This window comes from Chinchilla lanigera, unplaced genomic scaffold, assembly GCF_000276665.1.
Source record: "Chinchilla lanigera isolate Chin_1 unplaced genomic scaffold, ChiLan1.0 scaffold00066, whole genome shotgun sequence".
NCBI lineage: Eukaryota > Metazoa > Chordata > Mammalia > Rodentia > Chinchillidae > Chinchilla > Chinchilla lanigera.
This window is the reverse complement of record NW_004955467.1, coordinates 944,977-970,661: the sequence shown is the minus strand read 5'-3', so window position 1 is coordinate 970,661 and position 25,685 is coordinate 944,977. Positions and strand designations below refer to the sequence as shown.

General features: G+C 36.4%; 1 protein-coding gene across 2 annotated transcripts in view; it reads left to right on the top strand.

Annotated features, from left to right (window-relative positions):
• The window catches only part of Akap10 (A kinase (PRKA) anchor protein 10), a 71,547-nt gene that overhangs the window by 20,092 nt on the left and 25,770 nt on the right, over nucleotides 1–25,685 (top strand). For both annotated transcript variants that reach the window (XM_013522190.1, XM_005399292.2), the window contains 6 exons: nucleotides 6,570–6,668; nucleotides 17,031–17,115; nucleotides 17,897–18,020; nucleotides 19,144–19,280; nucleotides 22,080–22,224; nucleotides 24,442–24,615. In XM_013522190.1, the coding sequence (XP_013377644.1) occupies nucleotides 6,570–6,668; nucleotides 17,031–17,115; nucleotides 17,897–18,020; nucleotides 19,144–19,280; nucleotides 22,080–22,224; nucleotides 24,442–24,615 (764 nt within the window). The remainder of the gene's footprint in view (nucleotides 1–6,569; nucleotides 6,669–17,030; nucleotides 17,116–17,896; nucleotides 18,021–19,143; nucleotides 19,281–22,079; nucleotides 22,225–24,441; nucleotides 24,616–25,685) is intronic.

Genomic DNA, 25,685 nt, shown 5'->3' with positions numbered 1-25,685 from the left:
CCCCAGTGCTGGGATTACAGGCATGTGCCACCATGCCCGGCTCTTTTTTGTTTTTTAAGATTAGAGTTCTTGATCATATCTCTTTGTATGGCTTTTTTAGTAGATTACACAGAGCATATTTTTAGTGTACTTAAAATTAATGTTTTATCACATCAAGTGAAATAATAGAAATCTTACCACTGTGTAGATGCCTGTGCCTTCCCACCTAGTTTTGTAATTGTCATCTTTATATGTGGAAAACTCATCAGACAATATTACAATTTTTGCTTTCAGCTATCATACATAATCTAAAGAATTTGAGGAAAAATTGTTTTTACCCACTTGATTGTTATATGTGTTACTCTTTATCCCTGAAATTCAGCTATAGTTTGTCATTATTTTACTTGAGTTTCAGTTTTCTTTTGTATTTCTTTTAGAAAAGATCTATTGTCAAAGAATTTTCTTAGTTAACCTTCATTTAAGAATCTCAGTTTTGATTTCACTCTTGAGGTAATTTTTGTTTGAGTAGAGAATTCTGGGATGATAATTTTTTTTTTTTTTTTTTTTTTTTTAACCACTTGACAAGTGTTTCACTGCCTTCTAGGCTGTATGGTTACTAGTGCTTAATGGACCACATCCTGGAATCAATATTACTTTATATTTACTGTATAGTTTTCTCTAGCTGCTTGTGAGGCATTTTTTCCCTCTAATTTTCAATAGTTTGGTTATGGTGTCTGGACATGGATTAAGGTTCTACCATTTTTCATAATTTTTTTTTCTGTTTTTTTTGAGACAGGGTATCACATGTAAATCCAGGCAGGTCTTGAACTCACTATAGAGCCTAGGCTGGCCTTGAGCTTGTGATCCTCCTGCCTCAGCCTCCTGAGTACTGGGATTACAGGCTTGTACTCCCATGCCTGACTTTTAAATTTTCTTTTTTAATTTTAGAATTTATATATTTATTTACTTTGAGACAGAGTCTCACTGTGTAGTTCAGGCTAGCCTTGTATGTTTTTCTTGGAGAAATGTCTGTTCACTATTTATTTACTTTTTTAGTTATTTGGGGTTTGTTGTTGTTACTCTTTGTTTTGTTCTTTTGCTGTTGAGTTGGAGGATTCCCATATGTATTTTGGGTATTAATACCATGTCAGATAATGGTTTGCAAATTTTTTCCCACTCTGTAGATTGACCTTTCACTGTTTTCTTGCTGTACAGAAGCTTTTTAGTTTGATATAGTCCCATTTACCTTTTTTAGTTTTTAAACTTGTGCTTTGATGTCTCTAAAAAAAAAAACACTGCTTAATGTGATGTTCTGAAGCTTTTACCTTATGTTTTCTTTAAGAATTTTATAGTTTTAGGTCATATAGTTAGACCTGTCATTCTTTTTGAGTTGATTTTAGTACAAGATGTAAGATAAGGGTCCGTCCTCATTCTTTTACATTTGGATTTCCAAGTTTCCCATTGTCATTTCATGAAGATGTTATCCTTTTCTTCATTTTCTATTCTTGATGTTTGTAGTATTTATGGTTCTCTATAGCACAGAATCAATAGAAAATCTACCTATAATTATGCAAGGGGATTTATTAGGTAGTCATAGAGGATCATAGGTGAGAGAATCCACAAAGGCTGTCATGGTGAAAGCTGGAGAGTCCATCTGCTCAGCCAAGAAGATGGAAGCTGCAGACCAAGAGGGATCAAGGATGCAGTCCAAGGTTGAAGGGCCTGAAAGCTCACTGGAGGGTTGTTGATGTGTGTCTGTTTTGGAAAGCCAAAGAAACTGGAGACCTGGACACTGATGTCCAAAGGCAGCTGTGAAGACTAAGGCTCTTCAAAAAGGGTTATACTTCCTTCATCCTTCCCTTGTTATTCCATTCAGGCTACAAGGCTTTTGGTTGTGCCATTCACACTGGGGTTGATCTTAAACTGGGGTTGATCTTCCTTCCACCGTCATCCCCAGACACTTAGAACTGTGCTTTACTAATGTGTTAGGCATTTCTTAATCCATTTAAGTTGGCATGTCATGGGTCAGGGATATAGTTCAGTGGCACAGCATCTGCTTGGCAAGTGAGAAGTGAATTTGATTGCCAGTACAAAAAAAAAAAGTTGGTATGTCGTGGTTAAGGGCCCAGTGATCTTATTAAAGGTCAATTAAATGTTTGTGTGTATTTCTGAGTTCCCTATTCTGGTTCATTGATTTATTTGTGCATCTTTATGTCAGTTAGTACCATATTGTGTAATTACTTTAGTTTTATGATATATTTCAAAGTCAGAAATTGTGATGCCTGCAGCTCTATTCTTTTTCAGTCTCCTTTCTAGTTAAAAGTCTGTCCAGATTTTCTATTCATTTAGAATTCGTTGTTGATATGCTTTATATTTTTAGGAATTTATCCATTTTTTTAGATTATCTAATTTGTTGGTATATAATTATTCATAGTACAGTAGTCTCTTGTGATCCTTTTTTATTTCTGTGGCAACTGTTGCAGTATGTCCTCTTTCACTTCCAATTTTATTTAAATCTTTTCTTGTAGTCTATCTAAAGGTTTGTCAACTTTACTGGTCTTTTCCAAAAGTCATTTCTGTTTCATTGAATTTTTCTGTTGTTTTCACTATTTTGTTGTTTTGCTTTTAACTTTTATTATTTTCTTCTTTCTGCTAACATTAGGTTTAGCTCTTCATTCATTAATTTCTTGTATAAATTCAGATTGTTAATTTTAGATTTTTAAATTTTAAATGTAGGTGTTTATAAACTACTCCTTTTGCTATATCCTGAAAGTTTTAATATGTTGTATTTTTACTTACCTCAAGATATTTTCCAATTTCCCTTTTGATTTGTTCTTTAGGTTATTGGTTGTTCAAGAATGTGTTGTTTAACTTCCACATATTTTTGAACTGCCCAGTTTTCTTTCTGCTGTTGATTTCTATAGAAGTTTCATTCTGTTGTAATTAGAAAAGGCACTTACTATGATTTCAGTCTTTTTAAATTTGTTAAGACTTGTTTCATGACCTAACATCTCATGTACCCTGGAGAATGTTCTGTGTGTGCTTAAGAATGTATATTCTCCTGTTGGGTGAAATGTTTTGTCAGGTCTCTTAGGTATTGTTGTGCTGTAATATTTCAGTTCCCTGTTTCTTGACTGATCTCCTGTCTGATTCTTCTGTTCATCATTGAAAGTAGTGTGCTGAAGTTTATTACTGAGATTATTGCTGTCTATTTCTCTCCCGATTCTGTCAATGTTTGAATTAACATTTTTGACTTAAAATCGATCTTGTCTGATGTAGGTATGGCTCTGCTTTGGTTGCCATTTGTGTGGAATGTCTTTTTCATCTATGTGGAGTATCTTTTTACATTGCTTCACTTTTAATCTGTTATTATCCTTAAATCTAAAAGATTCTTTTTAGACAGCAAATTCTTAGGTCTTATTTTTAATCCACTCAGCCTCTCTGTCTTTCCGTTGGGGAATATAATCAATCTGCATTTAATGTAATTATTGATAAAGTAGGACTTAACTGCCAGTTTTTAAATCATTTAATATCTTATAGCTTTTTGACCCTTTTTCCTGTTTTCCTTTGTGTTTTGTTGATTTTTTTGTGTGTAATGTCATACTTCCTTTTTCATTTTCTTGTGTACATCTTTTCTAGGTATTTTCTGTGTGTCTACTACGTGGCTGACATAAATATAAGTGTATTTTAAGCTGGTAGCAACATCAAACACATAAAACCACTATATTGGGTTAATAATATCCCTTAGTTACTGCAGGCTGATAAGGCCCACAATGTCCCAAACAAGTGGACAGTGAAGCCTTAAATAAATGAGATGATTGAAATGATTGTAGGGCTCCAGGAGGATCCAGCTTTCTTGCAGAATTTGAGATTCTCTGGGTTAAGACCCAGATTTCCCTGGGTGGCCCATATTTACTAGGTTTTCAAACAAAGGAGGGGGATACTGAAGAAAATGCAGGTCTTCAGAATCCCTTTGAAGACTTCTCCAAGTAATACTTTATGTTAATTTAGGAGAACTATGTTAACTCCAGGAAGGCCTTAACTGCAGGAGTGAGGTGCCTGCTACAGCTACAGTCTCCTTTTAGTTAATTGGGGTTGGAGCCAAAAGTCCTCAGCTGTGGCCTTGTCTTGCCCTTTGAGGCCTCATGGTTTCACCTACCTTAACAGGCCTCAGTAGGGACCAGTGACTCACAATAAATATGGAAAGTCAATTGGTTAATGTAAGTCCTGCTCAGAGCTGCTTCATAGTGGTCTCCATCACCTCTCTCTATACTTTTTTTTTTCTTGGTACCGGGAATCAAACTCAGGACCTTGCACTTGCCAGGTAAGCTCCGTGCTGCCAAGCTATATCCCTGGTCCAACCTCTATACTTCTACTCCCCACTTCCATGCATTTTTTTTTTTTTTGAGATAGGGTCTCACTATGTAGTGTAAGCTGGCCTTTACCTCACAGTGATCCTGCTGCCTCAGCCTCCCAAGTGCTGGGGGGTTACAGGCATGTGCCACTGTGCCTGGCATACTTCCATACTATCTTGACTCAAATCAGATTTTTACTTTTTTATACATAAATTTTCTTTTCCATAAAATTGGGGATAATGATTTATTCTGCTAGCCCAGGGATTCTTCACAAGTGGCGTATACTCCTCTAGAAGGTCCCTGAGACTTTATCAAGGGAATCAATGAGGTCAAAACTGTTTTTGTAATAATTCTTGGATATTATTTGTCATTTCATTGTGGGTTTTTTGTTTTTGTTTTTTTGTTTTTTTAATACCAAGAATTGAACTCAGGACCTTGTGCTTGCCAGGCAGGTACTGTGCCGCTGAGCTATCTCCCCAGCCCTTTCTTTTGTTTTTTTCTTGCTATGTAGTTTAGGCTGGCCTTACATTTACTATGTGGCCTAGGCTGGCCTCAGACTTGCAGCAATCCTCCTGCCTCAGCCTCCTGAGTGCTGAGATTATAGGTATTGGTCACCATGCCTGGCTAGGCCAGTAGATTTTTGTGTAACATAGTATGAAAAATTTATTGCCAAAGATTGCAGGTGCTACATTCTGATGTTTAAAAAACCATCATTTTTGGAGTAGTATCAAAGAATATATCAATAATTATCTCAAAAAGCTATTCAAATTCTGTATTTTCCAACTACATGTCTATGAAGCCAATTTTTCTTAATATATATTTATCTACAATAAGAGCATAAATTAATGCTAAACAGATATGAGAATCCAAGTTTGCTGTCAAAACAAACATGAAGGAGTTGCAGAAATGTAAAATGTTCTCTTTCCACTAATTTTTTCATTTTGAAAGGTAGTTATCAAAATTTTTGTTGGTCATGTAAAGATTTGATAGTGTTAAGTAATTTTTCTCATTTTTATTCTCTTAAAGCCTTAGTATCTGTAAATGAAAATACCTAAACAGAAGCTTTTTAAGATAATTTATTTGTACTGCTGGAGATTGGGCCCAGGCCCTCACACATTATCTCTTTCCTTGAAAATAAAACCTAGCTGGAAAGTAATCAGCCTTGAAAACTAGAGATCCACAATGCCAGCCACAATCAGCCTGTCCTTGAGTTACCTGCTATCATTATTCTCTTGCTTGGTGGCTACTCTGTAGGATAGTTAAGGCAAGGATGGGCTGATTGGAGCTGGCATTTTTGATCTGTAGTTTTTTTTTTTTTTTTCTTTTTCTTTTTGAGACAGGGTTTCGTTATGCACCTCAGGCTGGCCTTCAACTCACTTTGTAGCTGAGGCTGTCCTTGAACTCACAGCAATCCTCCTGCCTCAGCCTCCCAAGTACTGGGATTACAGGTGTGAGCTACCACGCCTGGCTTTGATTTGTAGTTTTCAAAGCTGATTATTTTCTAGCTGGGTCTTATTTCTGGGGAAATATGTAGGTAGGTGGGCATTCTTTTACTGAGCTATACCTGAGCCCCTTAATATTTAAGATTACAAAGAAATCCTGAGATTAAAAAGTGTAAAATTCATTGTTTAACCTTTCAGATTTTTTGAAGATTAAATGAATTTATTCATGTATGTAAAATAATTTGGTAATATACTTTAAATGTAGATTTATGAATAAATTCTGAGCTCTTACTGTTATATTGCTGTGCAGGTCTTTCAGGTTGGGTCTTCGGAGAGGAGACGTGGAAAGAGAATGTACATAAATAATAGCAGGTGTGAGGTGTGCACATCGCTAATCCTAGTTACTTGGGAGCCTGTGGAAGTCAGATCATAAATTGGAGACAACTTAGTGAGACCCTTTCTCAGGATAAAATAAAAAGGGCTGGGGATATAGCTCAGCAAGAGTGCTGGCCTAGCATTCACAAGGTCCTGGGTTCAGTCTCCAGTGTTCAGGTGGCGGATAAGGGTGCCGTTAACAATGAAGTCTGTTAGCTCATAAGGAGACTGAAAGAAAAGTCACATGTAACTCTTCTTCTACAAACCAATCAAAACAACTTTATGATAGAAGCTTATTTTGTAACAAGCGTATACAGCAAAAAAAAAAAAAAAAAAGTCATGCTCTTCATGAATATATCCATTCCTATGGTCCTCATTGCTTTTTGATTTTGAAGTTTGCCCCCTTTTTCCCTTGCAGGTATAGAACAAGATGCAGTGAATACTTTTACCAAATATATATCTCCAGATGCTGTTAAACCCATACCAATTACAGAAGCAATGAGAAGTGACATTATAGGTAAGCAGTGCTTGAAGTCATTGCCAAAAATCTGATTTTTTTATTATTGACTAACAATTTTTTATGAACATGGAATATAACTTATTTTCCTACTCTATTTTCAGAGTACTTTCTTATACTGTTTCTGATTAGAGTTCACTTAGAAATTTTCCCTCTTATATGTGGACCCAAATAAACTTTAACTAAACTTTAACTTGAACAACAGCAACAGCAAGAACAATAATAATACGTATTTGTTGAACATATACCAGGGCCCATATGATATTATGAGGACTCTTCGTGGGTAAACTTAGTGAAGCATCTAAAGAACCTATGAGATAAATGGAGTTACTACTATTTTGTAAATGAAGAAACTTAAGTAATGAAATTAAGTACTTTGCCCAAAGTAACAGGTCAGACATGGCAAAGTCAAGGTTTGAGACTAGACATCCATACTTTAACTGCTGTGCTATAGTGGCAGTAGCAATATTTTCTTACTGTACATTGGTATGTGCCATCTCTTTTGCCCTTATATCCCTGCCAGAATAAGACTAGAGTAGAAAAGTGTTTTACAGTAGTAAAGAAAAACCTCATTTCAGGAAATTTTTTCCATCATGCATGCATAAATGTATGTATATACAATACTAGTGAACAAATGTATTTCTCTGTAGGTCACAGTGAAAAACAAACTTGGAAGTTTTTATTGTGTTTCATCAGGAAGACCTAAGGCAAACCTATTATCCACAAATAAAGTCATTTATTCATTCAACAGATTCTTACATTCCCCAAGTCCTGTTGCTAAGGTTTATATTTTTATTCATCTGAAGTTTAGTGTTTGTTTTTTTTGTTTGTTTTTTTTTCTGGTACCGGGAATCAAACTGACGACCTTGCGCTTGCCAGGCAGGCGCTGTGCTGCTGAGCTAAATCCCCAGCCCCTAGTATTTGTGATTTATGAAATAAAATACGTTATTCTACTAACAGATTCTTGCAGGGCACAGCTTCTTCAGTCTTGACTATGAGAACATTGCACTCATTATGGAGAAAGCATGACCCTTTCTGGGCTCAGCTTTGGTTCTTAAAAATTAGCTCACCATACTTTGCTGTGAACGACTGTTGGCTATTTTATAGAGTCCATCCGATGCCGCCTATATTTTCCTTTCTTTCTCCTGTGCAGATTACCTATAACACTTACACCTTGTGGCTGTTGGTGTATTTTCTCCATCTGTATTTTAGGGTTTGCAGGATACTATTTCACTGTGTTTTACTGGCAGATATTGTCAAGGAGTTTGGGTTTTTCTATGTAGTTGCTCTATTTTTAGGAATGAATCAGCTGCTACCATCTTCCAGACTTCCCAAGGCTGTCTTTTCCTAGTGATACAGCTAGGGTCTTGTAATTGCTTAGAATTTGATTAGTTGAATAATTATTTGACTAGTGATTCCTTTGGGAGTCTGTCTGTATTAATTGATAAATAAACTGTCTAGGATACAGAAGAAGAGGAGGAAGAAGTTTTGAGCCAAATAAAACATCTGAAAATGAAAATGTCACTAAAATTATTACTTAAATTAGTTATGTAATCCCATGAGTAAAAGAAATCTGAAGAATCAGGTTAGTAACATTTAGTGATCAAGGAATCTGAAAAAATTCCATCCCAGTGTCTGTTACATGTTTTAGGATGTTAATTACCATTATGGCTTAGACAAATCACTTTTCCTCTTTGAGCCTTATTCTTCTGAAATTTGTTCTGATTATTTGCTCCCACTTACATTTTACCAAAGTCATGCTTCAAATGACTTACTCAAAGGATACTCCATTTTGGCAATTTTTTTCTTTTTTTTTGGATACTGGAAATCAAATTGGTGATCTCACACTTGCTAGGCAGGCACTGTACTGTTGAGCTATATCCTCGGGCCATTTTGACAATTATTGTGTGTTAACCTGCCTAATTTTGTTGTATTATTCTTGGGATTTTGGTGTTGCTGTCTAACTACTCTGTTTTCATGTTGGGATTTGAAATGATCCAGAAACGATGCTTCCACTACTTGCTCCATCTTCCACAGATCTTTGAAGTGGTAGTATTTTTAAAAATACTTTCAGCCAGGCATGGTGGCACACACCTCTAATTCCAGCACTTAAGATGCTGAGGCAGGAGGATCGTTGCAAGTTCCAGACCAGCCTGAGCTACAAAGTGAGTGCAGGGCCAGCCTGAACTGCATCAGAAGACTCTATCTCAAAAAGACCAAAAAAACCGAAAACAAAACAAAAAAACTTTCAAAAGGTAGCAGTTAACGACAGTGAGAGGGCAAAAAAGAATAAAGTATGTCTCTTTAAAAAATTGTGGATTTGTCATTTTTAAGATGAGGAAGGTTTTTGTGGAAAATCAGGAGTTTGGCTTTGTACTTCCAAATAGTTAATGTATGTAGACAATTGGATGTCTGTTTTAGGATTTCACATCAGAGATTCAAGTGGGGATACATATTTGGAACTTTTCAGGATGTAGATGGAGTTAGAACCATAAGGTTGGATAGCTACCATAGATAGGAGTGAGTATAATGAGAGAAGACAAAGTTAAGGACTGGTTGGCAATGTAGCTCAGCGGTAGAGTGCTTGCCTAGCACTGCGAAGCCCTGTGTTCAATCCCTAGTACATAGGAGGGAGGGAGAGAGGAATGTGAGGACTAGGGCATGTTTAACATTAGAAGTCTGTAGATGAGGAAGAACTGCACAAGAGACTTAGAAGTAACAGCCATGAAGTAGTCCTTTTATACCAAGAGAGTAGTTTTTCTGGAAGCCAGGTAAAAATGTGTTTCAGGTAGGCAGTGGTCAAAGATGTTTTATGATGCTGATAGGTTAAGATGCATACTAGAAATTGAATGGATTTGGCAGCCCAGAGTCCATTGGTTGTCCTGATTACAGTGGGATATTGTTGACAAAAACTTAATTAAGAGAAAATAGGAAGGGGGGGAGACAGCAAGTATTGAGAATTTTTATGGGGCATGTTGCTTTGAAGGTGAGCTGGATAGAGATGTGAAGGCAAGGAACAAGGTCTTTGATTTTAGATGTTTTTTGTAGGAAAGGATTTTTACAAAATTTATTGGTATACTTTTGATATGGGTAATGATCACATTCATCATAGGGAATTTGTACCTGTACATAATATATCTTCTTTTTTTTTTTTTGTCTTTTTGAGACAGGATCTCACTATGCAGTTCAGGCTGGCCTTGAGCTCACTTTGTAGCTGAGGCAGGTCTTGAATTCACAACAATCTTCCTGCCCCAGCCTCCTGACTACTGGGATTACGGGCATGTGCCACTACACCTGGCTACTTAATATGTCTTTATTCTTCTTTTTTCTACCCCATTCTCCTCCCCTCCCTTCAACCCTTTTTTCTCTCCCCATTTACAAATGATTTGTTTCCATTTTTTTCTTTCTGTTCTCTTTGATTTTGTTTTTAAGGTGAGACATAAACATATAAAGTGTAGTACGACATACAGATAGGCAAACATATGTAGCATACAGCTGATGAGATTGTGTCAGCAACAAAAAAAGAGTTGATGTAGAAGCAGAGACACCTGTTATAAGAAAGATGTCTTTGGGCAAAAGAGGATGAAGTCCATTACTCAAATTGCAGATTGCTCAGACAGGAATCAGGATATAGAGCACCTGGGTAGAGATTTGGGTGAGTTGAAAGATGGAAATAGTTTTCCCATTGTTTCTATTTTCTCGGTGAAGTAGGAAGAAAAGTCCTCAGCAAAGAGAATAGATTTCCAAAAAGACACAAATACCTGAAGTGAACCATACCTTTGAACAAGTGGACCTAATAGATATCTACGGAGTGTTCCAACAGCAGTAGAACACACATTTTTCTCAGCAACACATGGAACTTTGTTCAAAGTAGATCACATACTAGCCCATAAAGTAGGCTAAAATAAGTTAAAAAATAGAAATTATCCCATGCATATTATTAGGTTATAGTGCAATAAAACTAGAAATCAGTGACAAAAGGGAAAACAAACTATGCAAACACATGGAAGTTAAACAGTACTATTTAATAGTCAGTGGGTCACAGAAGAAATCAAGGAAGAAATTAGTTCCTAGAATCAGATGACAATGTCAGTGACAACATACCAGAACCAGTGAAACCCAATGAAAGCAGTCCTAAGAGGGATGCTTATAGTTATGAATATACACATCAGAAGAACAGTGAGCCCAAATAACCTCCAGATACACCTTGAAGTTCTAGAAAAATAAGAACAACCCAAATACAAGCCTAGCACAAAGAAAGTTATTATAATCAGATCAAAGCAGAAATTAATGAATTGAGACTAAAAAAAAATATGATGAATCAATGAATAGTTAGTGGGTTCTTTGAAATAGACACCCCCCACAAAGGAAAGACCCAAATCAGTGCAATTAGAAGTGGAAAAGGTGATATTATGGTTTGTGTCTAGAAGTCCCCCCAAAACCTTATGCAGTTGTGGGGGCAGGCTTCTAGAGTTTGTGACTGATTCATGGTCTCCTGCTGGGATTATGGGTGTGAGTGCTACACCCGCCCTGGGGCAGGTAGCTTACATACAGTAAAGGAAGGGAAAGAGGCTTGCTGTCTTGCTTCCCCCTTTTTGCTTTTGTTGCTTTTGCTATTTTCTGCTGCCATGAACTATTGCCCCGTGCCATGTGCCATCCTGCCTTGGAACTCACTGATTATGGACTGAAACCTCTGCAAACTGTGAGCTAAATGAACCTTTCCCTCTTTAATTTGGGCATTGAGTATTTTGTCTCAGCAATGAGAGAAAAGTAACTTAAGACAGGTGAAATCACAACAGACACTGCCAAAATCCAAATTATTAGTAACTACTTCAGTAGTTACTCCAGTAAAGTAGAGAATCTAGAAATAGATAGATGTAGAGGCATTACCAAAGCTGAACTAAGAAGATATGAGAATCCATTAACAGCTGGGAGTGGTGGTGCACCCCTATAATCCTAGCACCAGGAGGCTGAGGCAGGAGGATCATTGTGAGTTCGAGGCCAGCCTGAACTACGTAGAGAGACCCTGTCTCAAAAAGACCAAAAAAAGAAAATCCAATAGCAGGCAGTGAAATTGAGGCAGCAATAAAAAAACTTATCAACAAGCCAGGCACGGTGGCGTATACCTGTAATCCTAACACTTGGGAGGCTGAGGCAGGAGGATTGCTGGAGTTTAAGCCCAGTCTGGGTTACATGGTGAGTTCAAGACTGGCCTGAACTGCATAGTGAGACCCTATCCAAACCATGCCACGCCACACCACACTACACCACACCACACCACACCACACCACACCACACCACACCACCAACTAAGGAAAGCCTGGATTCACCCCTAAATTTTATAAGAACTTCAAGAAAAATTGATTACCATTTCTCCTCAGTCTCTTTAGTGGAATTGAAAAGGAGGGAACACTGCCAAATTCATTCTTGGAAGCAAGCATTACCTTGATTCCAAAACCAGACAAGGATCCAAACAAAACAGACAACAGACCAATCTCTTTAATGAACATAGACACAAAACTCCTCAATAAGATACTGACAAACAGAATGCAAAAAATAATCAAAAGGATCATACATAATGACCAAATAGTCTTCATACCAGGATTACAAGGATGGTTCAGCATACGTAAATCAACAAGTGTAATGATATATTGCATAAACAGGAGCAAGAACAAAGATCACACGATCATCTCACTTGGTAGAAAAAGCCTTTGATAAAATCCAACATACATTCATGATAAAAACCCTGACGAAAATAGGTGTAAAAGGACCTCATCTCAATTTAATAAAAGGTATTTATGAGAGAACTATTGCCAACATTATATTAAATTGGGAAAATGAAGACTTTTCCTCTAAAATCAGGAACAAGACACCTTCCTTTGAAATATAGTGCTCAAAATATTAGCCAAAGCAATCAGCAAGAGAAAGAAGACAGGATATGTATAGGAAAGGAAGAAGTCAAATAGTCACACAATCCTTATTTGCAGACAACAGGACTCTATTTAGAAGACCTAGAAAATTCCACCAGATGACTGTAGAGCTAATAAATTTAGCAGGGAAGCAGGACATAAAATCAATACATAAAAATTAGTAACGTTCTGGTACACCAATAATGAGCCCACTGAAAAAGAAATTAAGAAAACAGTAATATTCTCAATAGCCACAAGAGAAATTACTTAGGAACTAATAAAAAAGGTGAAATACCTGTAAAATGAAAACTGTAGTACTCTGAAGAAGGAGATAAAAGAGGACATCTGAAAATAGAAAGATATCCACATTCTTGGATAGGCAGAACCAATATTGTCAAAATGGCCATATTTCCAAAACTGATATATAGATTTAATACAACTCTAATCAAAGTACAAACAGTATCATTCACAGAAATACAGAAAACAATCCTAAAATTTATATGGAACTAGAAGAGACCCAGAACAGGAAAAGGGCAAAAAGAGGAGGCATCAGAATCCTAGATTTTAAGTTATATTCAAAGCTATGTTGATATAAATAGTGTGGTACAGGCACGAAGACAAACATGTGGAACAGAATAGAGGATATAGGAACAACCCTAGGCACATTCAGCCATCTCATTTTTTACAAAGGGGTCAAAAACTTCCTGAAAGAAAGAATAGCCTCTTTAACAAATGGTGATGTGAAAACTGGCAGTTCATGTGCAAAAGATTGACTCTAGATCCATATCTTACCATGTACTAAGCTGAAATCAAAATGGATCAACAATCTAAATAATAAAACAGGAGCACTTAATCTGCTTGAAGAGGAGATAGGCAAGCCGGGCATGGTTGCGCACACCTGTCATCCCAACACTTGGGAGGCTGAGACAGGAGGATCGTTGCGAGTTCGAGACGAGCCTGGGTTACAAAGTGAGCTCAAGGCCAGCCTGAACTGCATAGCAAGACCCTGTCTCAAAAAGACAAAAAAAAAAAAAAAAAGGAGATAGGCAAAATTCTTGAAGACATAGGCATAGGCAAAGATTTTCTGAACAGAACCCTCACTATACAAGAAAAAACATCAAGAATCAATAAATAGAATTATATCAAATTAGAAATCTTCACAGCAAAGGAAACAATCAACAGAGAGAAGAGACAACCTATAGAATGGGAGAAAGTCTTTGCCAGCTACTGCTCAGAAAACGAATATCTAGAATATGTAAAAAACTAAAAAAAAAATCAGGCCTCCAAATATAAAAGGCCCAATCAAAAATGGGTAACTGAAATTGACAGACACTTCTCAGAAGTATAAATGGCAAATAAATACGTAAAATAATGTTCAACATCTCTGTCCATTAGAGAAATGCAAATTAAAACAACATTGAAATATTCTGTGTTCCAGAAAGAATGACTATCAACAAGAAATCAAATAGTAACAATACTGGCAAGGCTGCAGGGAAAAAAGAACCCCTGTTGGTGGAAGTGTATACTAGTATAACCACTATGGAAATCAGTGTGGGGGTTCCTCAAAAAACTAAAACTAGAAATTCCATTTGACCCAGCTATTCTTCTTCTAGGTGTCTCCCTGAAATAGCTAAAGGTATATTCATAGCCATGTTTATGGCTGTACATTTAAAATAGCTAAATCTTGGAAGCAGCCTATGTGTCCATCAGCAGATGAATAGATATAAAGAAAATATGAAATTTATACATCGTGGAGCACTACTCTCCCATAAGGAAGGGTAAATGAGTGATTTGTAGAAGGGTGGATACACCTTGAAACAATAATGTTAAGTGAAGCCGGGTGTGGTGGCGCATGCCTGTAATCCCAGCACTTGGGATACTGAGACAGGAGGATCACCGTGAGTTCAAGGCAAGTCTGAACTACATAGTGAGACCCTGTCTCAAAAAAAAAAAAAACAAAAAAAAACCAAAAATAATACTAAGTGAAATAAACCAGACACAAAAACTTAAATATTGCATGGTTTCTCTTACATGAGAAACTCAAAGTATAAATAATTTAAAGAGCAAAATAAAAGATAATAGGAAACAGGGAGATAGATTTATAGCAAATGGGAAGGAGACCAAAAGGGAGGGAGAGGGTGTAGGGGGAGTAAAAAGAATTAAGATTGGTTATGTACATGTAGCAAGTCCCTAAGATGAATATAGTCATGAACTGCAAACTTCATACACATAAAAATGAAAATAATTTAAAAGACGCATATAAGGATATAGAAAAAACAAACACAGTTTCTCCTAGTATACTTACATAACACAGAATACTTGTGACCACAAATGTGTGGAGTTTTGTACATGTCAGAGAAAATTCTGCAGTTAATTCTCCAGTAGACAACGGCCGAGACTCCTCAAGGCTACCTATACCTCTTCACAATCACAACAGAGAGAAGAGACTTGCAGCTTTTTGTGACTTTTGTTTTTGGTCAGTGAGTTATAAATTGGGGTTCCCATGACCCCTTCAGTGGGTTTGCTTCATTTCCTAAAGTAACTCATAGATCTGGGAGAAACACTTTACTCTTATGTTTCTATTATAAAGGACATTACAAAGAATATAGATGAACAGCTAGCTGGAAGAGGTGTATATCGTGAAGTATGGGAGAACGTATGAAGTGTCCATGCTTTCACCAGTTACACTACCCGGAGCTTCTGCATGTACAGTTGTCTGAAGCCTTCCTTCTCTATCCTTGGCCTTTTGCATTGTTGAAGAGGCTTTATTATATTGGCATGTTTGAGAATATCCTTCGCCATTAGTGGTCAGTCTTGTCTCTCCCCAGAGGTTGGGGGTTGAGGCTAGCTGAAAGTCCCAGCCCTCTAATGTCTTTCCAATGACCAGTCTCCATCTTGAAGCTCTTTCGAGGCTCCCAGCCACCAGTCGTCTCATTTACATAGAAAGACACTAATCAGTAAGGAGAATCCCAAGAATTTGAGAAGCTCTATGCTAAGAAATGGTCAAAGACCACATACATATTTCACAGTGTCATAGCTGGCTATTGTCCAGAAGAGTGTGAGAAGAGTAAAGGAGCCAGTGGACCAGGAAACTGTAGTATGATTCTTGGGTTTCCATCTTTGGGCATCATTAAGATCTCTTTAAGGTCATGAATTTGGAATGGAACATCAGAGTTGTGTGGTTTTTTCCCCCCTAGTGTTTAACAGCTAACTTCAATAGTGTATTGGTTTGCTACAGTTTGTTTAGGGGGTTCCTTGTTTTATTACTGTCTTGGTTACTTTTTTTCTCGCTGCTGGGACAAAACACCTGACGCCCCAAAATTAAGGAAGAAAAGGTTTATTTTGCTTACAGTTTGTGGAAGTTTCAATCCGTACTTGACAGATTACAAGACGGAGTGACACGTGGCAGAGGGCTGCATCTCAGGGCGGCAGCACAGCTAACCCGCAAGCACTCACCAGGGCGGAATGGGGGAGGAATGCCCCAAGCACTCTTTTCCTCTCCCTTACATATGCAAACTATCCACCCAGGGCGGGTGTAGCTCTCAAACCCATAAAAATCAAACTCTAGCAGCCTGCCCCATGGTCGCATGAGGCTTTGGAGGGGACACACAGACATAAACCATAACAATTACAGTTATGGAGGGGACACACAGACATAAACCATAACAATTACAGTTACGTTTTAAGTTTTCTATCAATTTCTGTATGTGTGTGTGTATATATATGTGTGTGTAGTGTGTGTGGTGCTGGAATTGAACGCAGTGCCTCTCTCAGACTGTGCACCTGGCTCTCCATCACCAGCCCAACCACTAACGTTGTGATAAACCTTTTTTTTTAAACTAATCTTTTCATAAGTTAATAATAATTCTTTAGGTCACAATCCTTGAAATAGAATTACTGACTGAAACATTATGTTGATTTTCAAAACTTTATGTTAGAGAAAGTGCCAAATTGCCCTACAGAGGAAGATATACCAGTTTATACTCCCAGTAACATTAGTGTCAGTTTCCCTATACACTTGCTCAAGAATATGTATTGTTAAGTAGTTGTTCAGATGTATTGTTATGACAGTGTTGTACCAATTGACTACATAAAGACTATAGTGCTTCCTTATTTATTCTAATTGTAACTTACTTGATTACTAGTGACCATGCCTCCATATTTTGTTTGTTCTTTTGTGAGTTATCTCTCACATCCTTTGCTCATTTTTCTTGTGGGACATTTCTTACTAGTTTATAAGAATTTTTGATAAATCTTTTAACTATGTGCTACAATTTTTTGTTTGCTTTTTAATTTTGTTTTTGGGGTATTTTAATGAAATTAATTTTATGTTGTTAAATCTTTCAGTTGCTTTCAACTCATTTATATGTCCTTGCTATTTTTTTCCCCTTTGCATCACAGATGAGTAGTTTGGATTTAGTAGAAACTTAAGTATTTCCTGTGTCTTTTACAGCAAAAATTTGTGGAGAAGATGGACAGGTGGACCCCAATTGTTTCGTTTTGGCACAGGCCATAGTCTTTAATGCAATGGAGCAAGAGTAAGTGAGTTTAATATTTTCACATTTTGCTCCTTGGAAGTTTGGGTTCAATGTTAGGAAATGGACTTAAGTCAACAAAAAACAAACTGTGTTTGAGGATTAAAGTAGTTTATATATTTATAAATTCATAAAAGCATATTCTGAAACTCTTGGTTAATAATTTCTTTTAAATATAAATTGTGTAAATTCTATTGAAGATAAAATAGTTTTCATTTTGAATGTTAATAGTACCTAAGTAAAAGAATTTTTTAGTTCTAAAGTCATTTGTGTGTAATTGAGACCTGAGTATCTGTTAGAAATGGTTTATTTAAAAATGCATGTCTTCTGATGGATGTGCTTTTAGTTCAGTGTTTGCTATATAACTGAATGCACATAGATTTGTTGAAACTGCCTCCAGAACTTTTTAGGTTAGTTATTGCTGCATGCCCTTAAACATGTATATATGTTTTCATTCTCTCATTCAGTATTTATTAAATGTTTTGTGCAGGGCACAGTTTAGTCCCTGCCTTGAAGGAAGTTTTAGGGTTAAAAAAAATAGGCATTTTTTTGGTTACATTACTGTAAAGAAGCATGTATTAAATATCAGAGGAGAGCTACAAAGTCATTAAGAAGTGGGAGAGATTACTTATATAAAGGAATCAGGGACCTAAGTATGGAAAGTGAGGAAATCCTGACCTAGGTCTTTAAGATACAGTTGGGACAGTATGGAAAGAGTCTGTTTTTCCCAGTTAAGCTCTTTCCTTGGTCGTTCCCTCAAAATTTCCCTTTTGTCCACGTGCAGGCACTTTAGTGAGTTTCTGCGAAGTCACCATTTCTGTAAATACCAGATTGAAGTGCTGACCAGTGGAACTGTTTACCTGGCTGACATTCTCTTCTGTGAGTCAGCCCTCTTTTATTTCTCTGAGGTAAATTCTGCATTTCCTTTTATACTTTGTCTACTAGAGCTTCCCAGCTTCTGAACTATAAATGCTGGGACCCTGTGTATAAAAAAGTGACTTAGACGAGATGAATCATTTAAAAAATGATTTATTATTGTTTTAAATTGTTTCCAATGGCAAGAATACTTTGATGGCATATTTGTCAGATTAGAGAGAACAGGAACATTCAGTGTAAAGTAACTCTTAACTTTAAAAACTAATTAAGCTACTGCTTATAACAGAATGCAGGTTTTTAATTACTTGGGACTATTTTTGAACCATAGAATTTGATACTTAATTTCTGTGCATAAATAATTGGGGACCACATTTCTGAAGAGAGAAAGAAAAGTAGTAAATATTTTCCTACTCTTAGTTTTACTTTAGCTGCTTGATAGGATTACCTAATGAAGCATTTGCGACAAAGTATACTAATCTCTTTGAGGCATATGGTATTTGGTAGGTTTCAGGTTGACTATGAGAGGATTCCCAATCTCAAAGCAGTAACCTAAGTGCTTGTATTCTGCCTCTTTGCAAGAATACAGTTATTCAGTTGACTTTCACACCTTTTTTTTTTTTTTTTTTTGCCATAAGTTTAAATCAGGATTTGTTGAGGTTAATATGTCCTCATGGAATGATAGAAATGATCAGACGTAAAAGATTTGGTTTGATTAGCTTATCCCTTATATGTTTGCCAGCAAGGAGCTACTAATCTAACTTAGTATAATTTTTTTTTGTTTTGTTTTGTTTTTTTGGTTTTTCTCCGGTACCGGGAACCGAACTCATGACCTTGCGCCTGCCAGGCAGGCGCTTTTGCCGCTGAGCTAAATCCCCAGCCCCTAACTTAGTATAATTTTTATTTCAGTTCACTGAAGTTTACATCCAGCTCTGCTGTATTAATTTTGTTCATTTTAGGTTGTATTTTTCTCTTCTAAAAGAATATTGTAAAACTTTTCTATTTCAAATGATTGTATGTTGCTGACTGGTATAGGTGAAGAAGTGGATCTTTTTTGCTTCTTGCTTTATCCTGTGTTTTAATACTTCGAATTTATTATAAGAGGTGGGGAGAGTAATCTGTTTCTAATCTTATCCCTTTCGTATTTTTCCTTCCTAGTACATGGAAAAAGAAGATGCAGTGAATATTTTACAATTCTGGTTGGCAGCAGATAACTTTCAGTCTCAGCTTGCTGCCAAAAAGGGCCAGTATGATGGACAGGAGGCACAGAATGATGCCATGATCTTATATGACAAGTGAGTTTTATTGATAGATGCCTTTAGCACATATTTATTTGGTATTTGATATTATGTAGTTTGGAAATAAAGATGAATGAACTCAGTCTCTACTATCAAAGAGCTCAGGTGAGGGAACGTAAAATGTGCTTTTCATGTGTGTGTAAAACTTTGGGAGGGGGTTCTTAGAACAAAGGGGATTTTTTTGAGGGGAGAGTTTATGTGAGGAAAGCAGGATGACAATGTGGTGTTCAGGGAGGGTTTCACAGAAGAAGGATTTGATTTGGATCCTGAAGAATGAATTGAATTTTCCAGTCATAGAAGGCAGGAAAGGGAAGGCAGATTCTATACAAAGTACATTAGCACAAGGAGAGCCATAGAAACTGGGGAAGGTGCCACTTTTAAGAAATTTGAGCGAGGTCGGGCATGGTGGTGTAATCTCAGCACTTAGGAGTCTGAGGCAGGAGGATCACTGCAAGTTTGAGGCCAGCCTAGGCTACATAGTAAACTGAAGGCCAGCCTGAACTACACAGCAAGATTCTGTCTCAAAGAAAAAAGAAAAACTAGAATGTGAGGGCAGTGTATAACTCAGCAAGAGAGCCGTTGTTTAGTATGTCCAAGGCCTTGGGTTTTGATCAAGGAAAAAGAAACAAAATGAATCTTGAGTTTGGATACTCTACAGGATAAGGCATATAAGAGGAACCCAGCTGATTGAAATAGATTGCAAAGGGTCTTCAATATTTTTATTTGGGTATATCACACTTTCTGGTGTGTACATCTGCTCAGTCACATTTCTCAGTGAATAATTTTTCTTTTTTGGTGTTGGGACTTGAACCTAGGGTCTCACTAACACTAAGCATATACTCTACCCCTTGAGCTATAGCCATAGTCAGTTTCTCATTAATTTTCCCTGAAAATGAGAGATGGGAATAATCTTGGAAGTGAACAGAAGTGGAACTATCTGCTCTGGCAAGTGATAAGACTGTGGTGGTAGTGTTCCTACTTTATAACCTATGGTGGTAATGTTGCTTTTGTTAAAATTTTCTTTGTAATTTATTATTAGTATCTACAAGCAAGCACTAAGTGGTTAATTTGAGGATACAGTGAAAGAACTCCAAGAGATGTTAAAGTTAAAAGAGAGCCAAGAACATCTAGGCCAGTTGTTCCTGAACATCAATCTGCAGGCTTACACTGGGCTGTCTGTGCGAGTCACCTGCGAGCATGTTAACAATAGGTTTCCAGTTCTCTTCTCTAAGAAATTCTTTCTTTCTTCCTTTTTTTTTTTTTTTTTTTTTTTTTTTTTTTTTTTGTCTTTTTGAGACAGGGTCTTGCTATGCAGTTCAGGCTGGCCTTGAGCTCAGTTTGTAGCCCTGGCTGGTCTCGAACTCACAACAATCCTCCTGCCTCAGGCCTCCCGAGTGCTGGGATTACAGGCATGCACCACCGTGCCTGATTCTAAGAGATTCTGATTCATCAGGTTTGAGGTTTGAGGTGTGACTCAGGAATCTTTATTTTTAGACAATATTCCAGATAATTCTGATGAATAGGCAGTTAGAGATTCAGTCCGATTTTCCCACTTTGTAAATAAGGAAACCAAGGCATTAGAGGGATAATGATTTCCCCAAAGTCATAGCATGTGTAAGTAAGTGACAGAACTTGGAGGAATACAATTCTTAATATTTCTCTAGAGTTTATTCTAGTATAATACATTTATGGAAGATATGTAAGAAACCTTGTTAAATGGCTATTGAAATAGCAAGAGTTTATAGTTAGAAATAATGGGATCCCTGAAAATTCATGTTATAAAGAAATATTTACCAACTTATTACAACATAAGAGACTTACTTTTTGTTACAAAAATGTTAACTAGAAAAGGATTTTCTTGCACCAACACTAGTAAGTACCTGGCTGGACCTAAGTAACTACATGGAGCAGGACCCTGTTTCTCACTGGATTCTGTTTTCACCTTAGGAGATGCTTTTAAATGAAGATGACTGTATGACATCCCACTAGCACTGTCAGTTTGTCAAATTTATTGTGTCAGTTTTATCTTTATAACTTCCTACTTGTTTGTTGTTACACACGCATCATCACATTTTTCTGTCATACATGGGGATAGAACCTGCTAGTGCTTGCTTGCAAGGGAACTTTTTTTCTGACTTTTTAATTTTTTTTGGTATCTACTTCATAATCAGCTTACCAAAACGCTAGGTGTTTTAGATCTTATCAAGTTAGAAACCTATGAGCTAGCATTAGTTATTCCTTTTCCTTTCCATACGAGATCATCAGCTAATTCTAGTGTTCTCTGCAAGTAGATCTGTCCTCTTTACCCTTGGTGTCATTTTGTTTTGAATCCCTGCAGGTTTTTTGTTTATGCCTCATGATTATGATGGTATGTCCTCATTGTATCCTGTTAACAGATGCTTTCTGCTCTTTTCAGAGGATTATGCCCATGTCTTACTCTCTTATAAATTCATTTCTACCTACTAAGTACTGAACATAGGTGTCTATTAAATGTGTGTGGTTGATTGCCTTGGTTGCAGCCTAAACCTCAGCTCTTAATTATCAGCAAAGTTGGCAAAGGAGGAACAAAGGATGGTTGAAAGGCAGAAAGGAAGATAGCAAATTGGCCCAGATATCTTTGGGGAAGTAGGAGTAAATAAAGGTTATAACAGAGCATCATCACCCAGCTCTTTGATTCTAGGTCTGCAGCTGCCTCAACTACATAGCGTCATATAATAATTCTCTTAGTGTAGGTGCCAAAAATTGCTTATATTTGCTATGGAATTTGAGTTTACTATGTATCTCTTTCTTCCATAGATACTTCTCCCTCCAAGCCACACATCCTCTTGGATTTGATGATGTTGTACGATTAGAAATTGAATCCAATATCTGCAGGGAAGGTGGACCACTCCCAAACTGTTTTATAACTCCATTACGACAGGCCTGGACAACCATGGAGAAGGTAACGAAGATCCTCAAAAGTTTTAAACAATAAGAAGTTTTACTAGTCAAGCCCAGAAAATATAACCAAAACATAACAGTGGAAAATTGAAGCAGTACAGCATAGTGATTAAGAGAGGAGGCTTTAAGTCTGGCTTGGTATGTATTAATTTCACCTTTATAGGCTGAATGACCCCAGGCAGTTACTGAAATTCTTTAATGCTGTTTTCCTTATTTGTAAAGTAGGCGTGACATCAAAGTTATTTTGAAGATTAAAATGAGGTAATATGTAAAATACTTATTAACATAGTGCCCAACACATGGTAAGCATTTAAAAATGTTAACTACTGTCCTACTGTTGTTACTATTATATATTTTCAGATAGTTAAATGGTAGTATGGGGCAAACTTAGCTTAAGAAAGATCTAGAAGGTTGAAAAACTAGTTGTACGTATCATGATCACTTTAAAGATATTATTAAAATTGCTTATTAATGAAGGTATCACTAGTAGCTTACTAGTAATAATAAAGTTAAAATTAGTGAATGATTTATTCTTTTGATGAAGTAGAGCATATTTTGCCAGGAATTGCATAGAGGCCAGGATAAGCCTTTGAGGTTAGGTTGCTAATACCTGTCATGTGTATCCAGATGCAAAAATGTTAAGAATTTTTACTTAATACTATACACAAATACTGAATTTTAAGAAGTATTTATAGAAACCCAATCATTGAAAAGCTGGAAGTAACCAGGCGTGGTGGTGCATGCCTGTAATCCCAGCACTCAGGAGGCTGAGGCAGGAGGATCCTTGCGAGTTTGAGGCCAGTTTGGGCTATAAAGTGAGCTCAAGGCCAGCTTGAACTACATAGCAAGACCCTGTCTGAAAAAGATGGAAAGAAAAAAAAAAGCTGGAAATAATACAAAGACCATTAGCTATTACCTAGGGGTAATAATCTTTTATATGATTAAAATTTTTCTGCCAGGTATGGTCGCATAGGCCTGTATTCCAACCGTCCAGAGAGGCAGGAAGATGGCAAGTTAAGCAACATAAGTGAGACACAGTCTCTAAATAAATAAATAAAATAAAATAAAGGAAAAGTTCAGATCTGTAGCATATAAAGAATTTAAACTTTCTAGGTAATAAAATTAACATACAAAGAAAAATAAAATATAAAAACAGTTCTTACTAAGTATTTATAGGTAAGGAACTTGCACTAATTTTTAAGAACACTAGCAGGATCCTGTAAAATAAGTGGGAAATGGACATGAAGACATGAACGATTGATGTAACAAATACTTTGAGTACTTCTGTGCTAATTATTCCCATTATAGGGATAAACAGAAGAAATGTAGTTTTTTTTCAATTCTGGAGTTTATTCTATAAAGAAGGTACAAATTAAGTACAGACATAAATATTTATAGTGTACTGAGTGCCATGAAGGAAAGCTTTGTAATAAACAATGCAAAAGAATAAGCTGGCCATGGTGGCATATGCCTGTAATCACAGACAAGGAGGATCATGAAGTTTGAGTCCTTAAGCAACTTAGAAAGACCTTGTTTCAAAATAAAGAAAAGGTCTGTGATATAATACTATGTGAAAGCCCTGGGTTCAATGCCCAGTACTGGGGCAGGGGGTAAAAATAATAAACATGGGAACTTACTTAGTATGATTAAAAATTACTAACTGCAAATAAAGTCATTTAGGTACCATCTGGCATCTATTTAACAATGATTGGAGAAATAACTCAGTTTTGGAATGCTTGTGTGGAAACATTTTGTTGTGTACAGGTATTGCTAAGGAAACAAATTGACAACATCCTTTTGAAGAATCAACTGGCTGTATATATTAGTTAACACAGCAATTACACTCTTGATAATTTATCTTAAAGAACTCAGTTCAGAAGCAGAAATCAGTATATACACAAAGACTTTACTATTTGTCACAAAACAGAAAAATCTAGTTTCAAATTATATCTATTCTGCGCTATTTTTTGCTCACAAAGAGTATTAATATCCAGTCTATATAATTTCCATGACCAGTGTATTGGTGGGAAAACTCAATATTGTGTGTATTGTAATTTCAGTTACAATGTAAAGTGCGTACAAAGGGGTAATATCTCAGAATGTGATGAAAAGTGCAAACATTTGTGTTAACTGGTAAAGTTATAAGTAAAATTTGTTTACTTAAAAAAGATATAGAAGTATTGATTTTTACTTTCAAATAATGCTTTTTCTCTTTCAGGTCTTTTTGCCTGGCTTTTTGTCCAGTAATCTTTATTATAAGTATTTGAATGATCTCATCCATTCTGTTCGAGGAGATGAATTTCTGGGAGGGAGTGTTTCTCTGACTGCTCATGGCTCTGTCGGCCTTCCTGATGAGTCTCACCCAGGTGGTTCCGATAGTGCAACTTCTCAGGTACTGGCTGACTTAGAATCTACCATTGTGAAGAAGGATACACATCGTTTCCTTCAAATATCAGTAGTAGATCTGATTTATGAATTTTAAATTGTAGACACAAAAGAGAAATAAAATTATGCTACTTGCTTTTGGTGGATAACCATCATACTGTATTGTAAAATATGCTGTTTTTTCAGGCCATTACTCTGACACAGTGGCTATTCTTCTTAATGGTCAAATACTATGAAATATATTTACAACTTTTGAAGAACACTGTGTAATTATTTGAGAATTTTTTTCCTTTGATTTTGGTTTTTTGAGACAAGGTCATTCTATATAGGCCAGGCTGGCCTTGAACTCATGGTGATCCTCCTTAGTCTGATGAGTGCTGGGGTTATAGATGTGTGCCATCATATCCAGTGTGAGAAATTCTAATAACTAAATTTAGGATGCTTTTTTTAATAGAATAATTGAGTGATCTCTGAGGTTTTTTTCCTTTAAAAGAAATTTTTTTTTTTTTTAAAAGTGAGATCTTATTAAGTTTCCCATGCTGATCTCAAACTCAAGATCCTCCTGCCGTAGCCTGCCAGGTAGCTGGAATTTCAGGCATGTGTCACCCAACATGTTTGAGTCTTAGGTTTCTTAATACTGTATTTCACTCAAGACCCATTAGGTTTATTTTAAACCAGAAGGCTACATTGTATATTGCCGTAACTTTTTTTCATTATTATGATATATTAAACCTTACCTGATTCTTCCCAAATCACATGAAGTAGTATATTCTCAAGGTAGGAAATGTGAAGGAGGCATTAAGGAGTTAACTGATTTTGAGGGTGGGAAGCATATCCTCAGTACCACAAAAAAAAAAAAAGGAAAAGAAAAGGAAAGTTATTCCAGTTATATAGAAAGTGGTAGGGCTAGATATATTCCCTGTCTAGTGTTCTACATCATAAGCTTAATAATACGGCTTAGTAATTTTCTCATCACTATTGACAAATAAATATCACTTTGAAGTTTTGATAGTGGGCCTTCAGTTAATTTCCTTCCTTCCTTCCTTCCTTCCTTCCTTCCTTCCTTCCTTCCTTCCT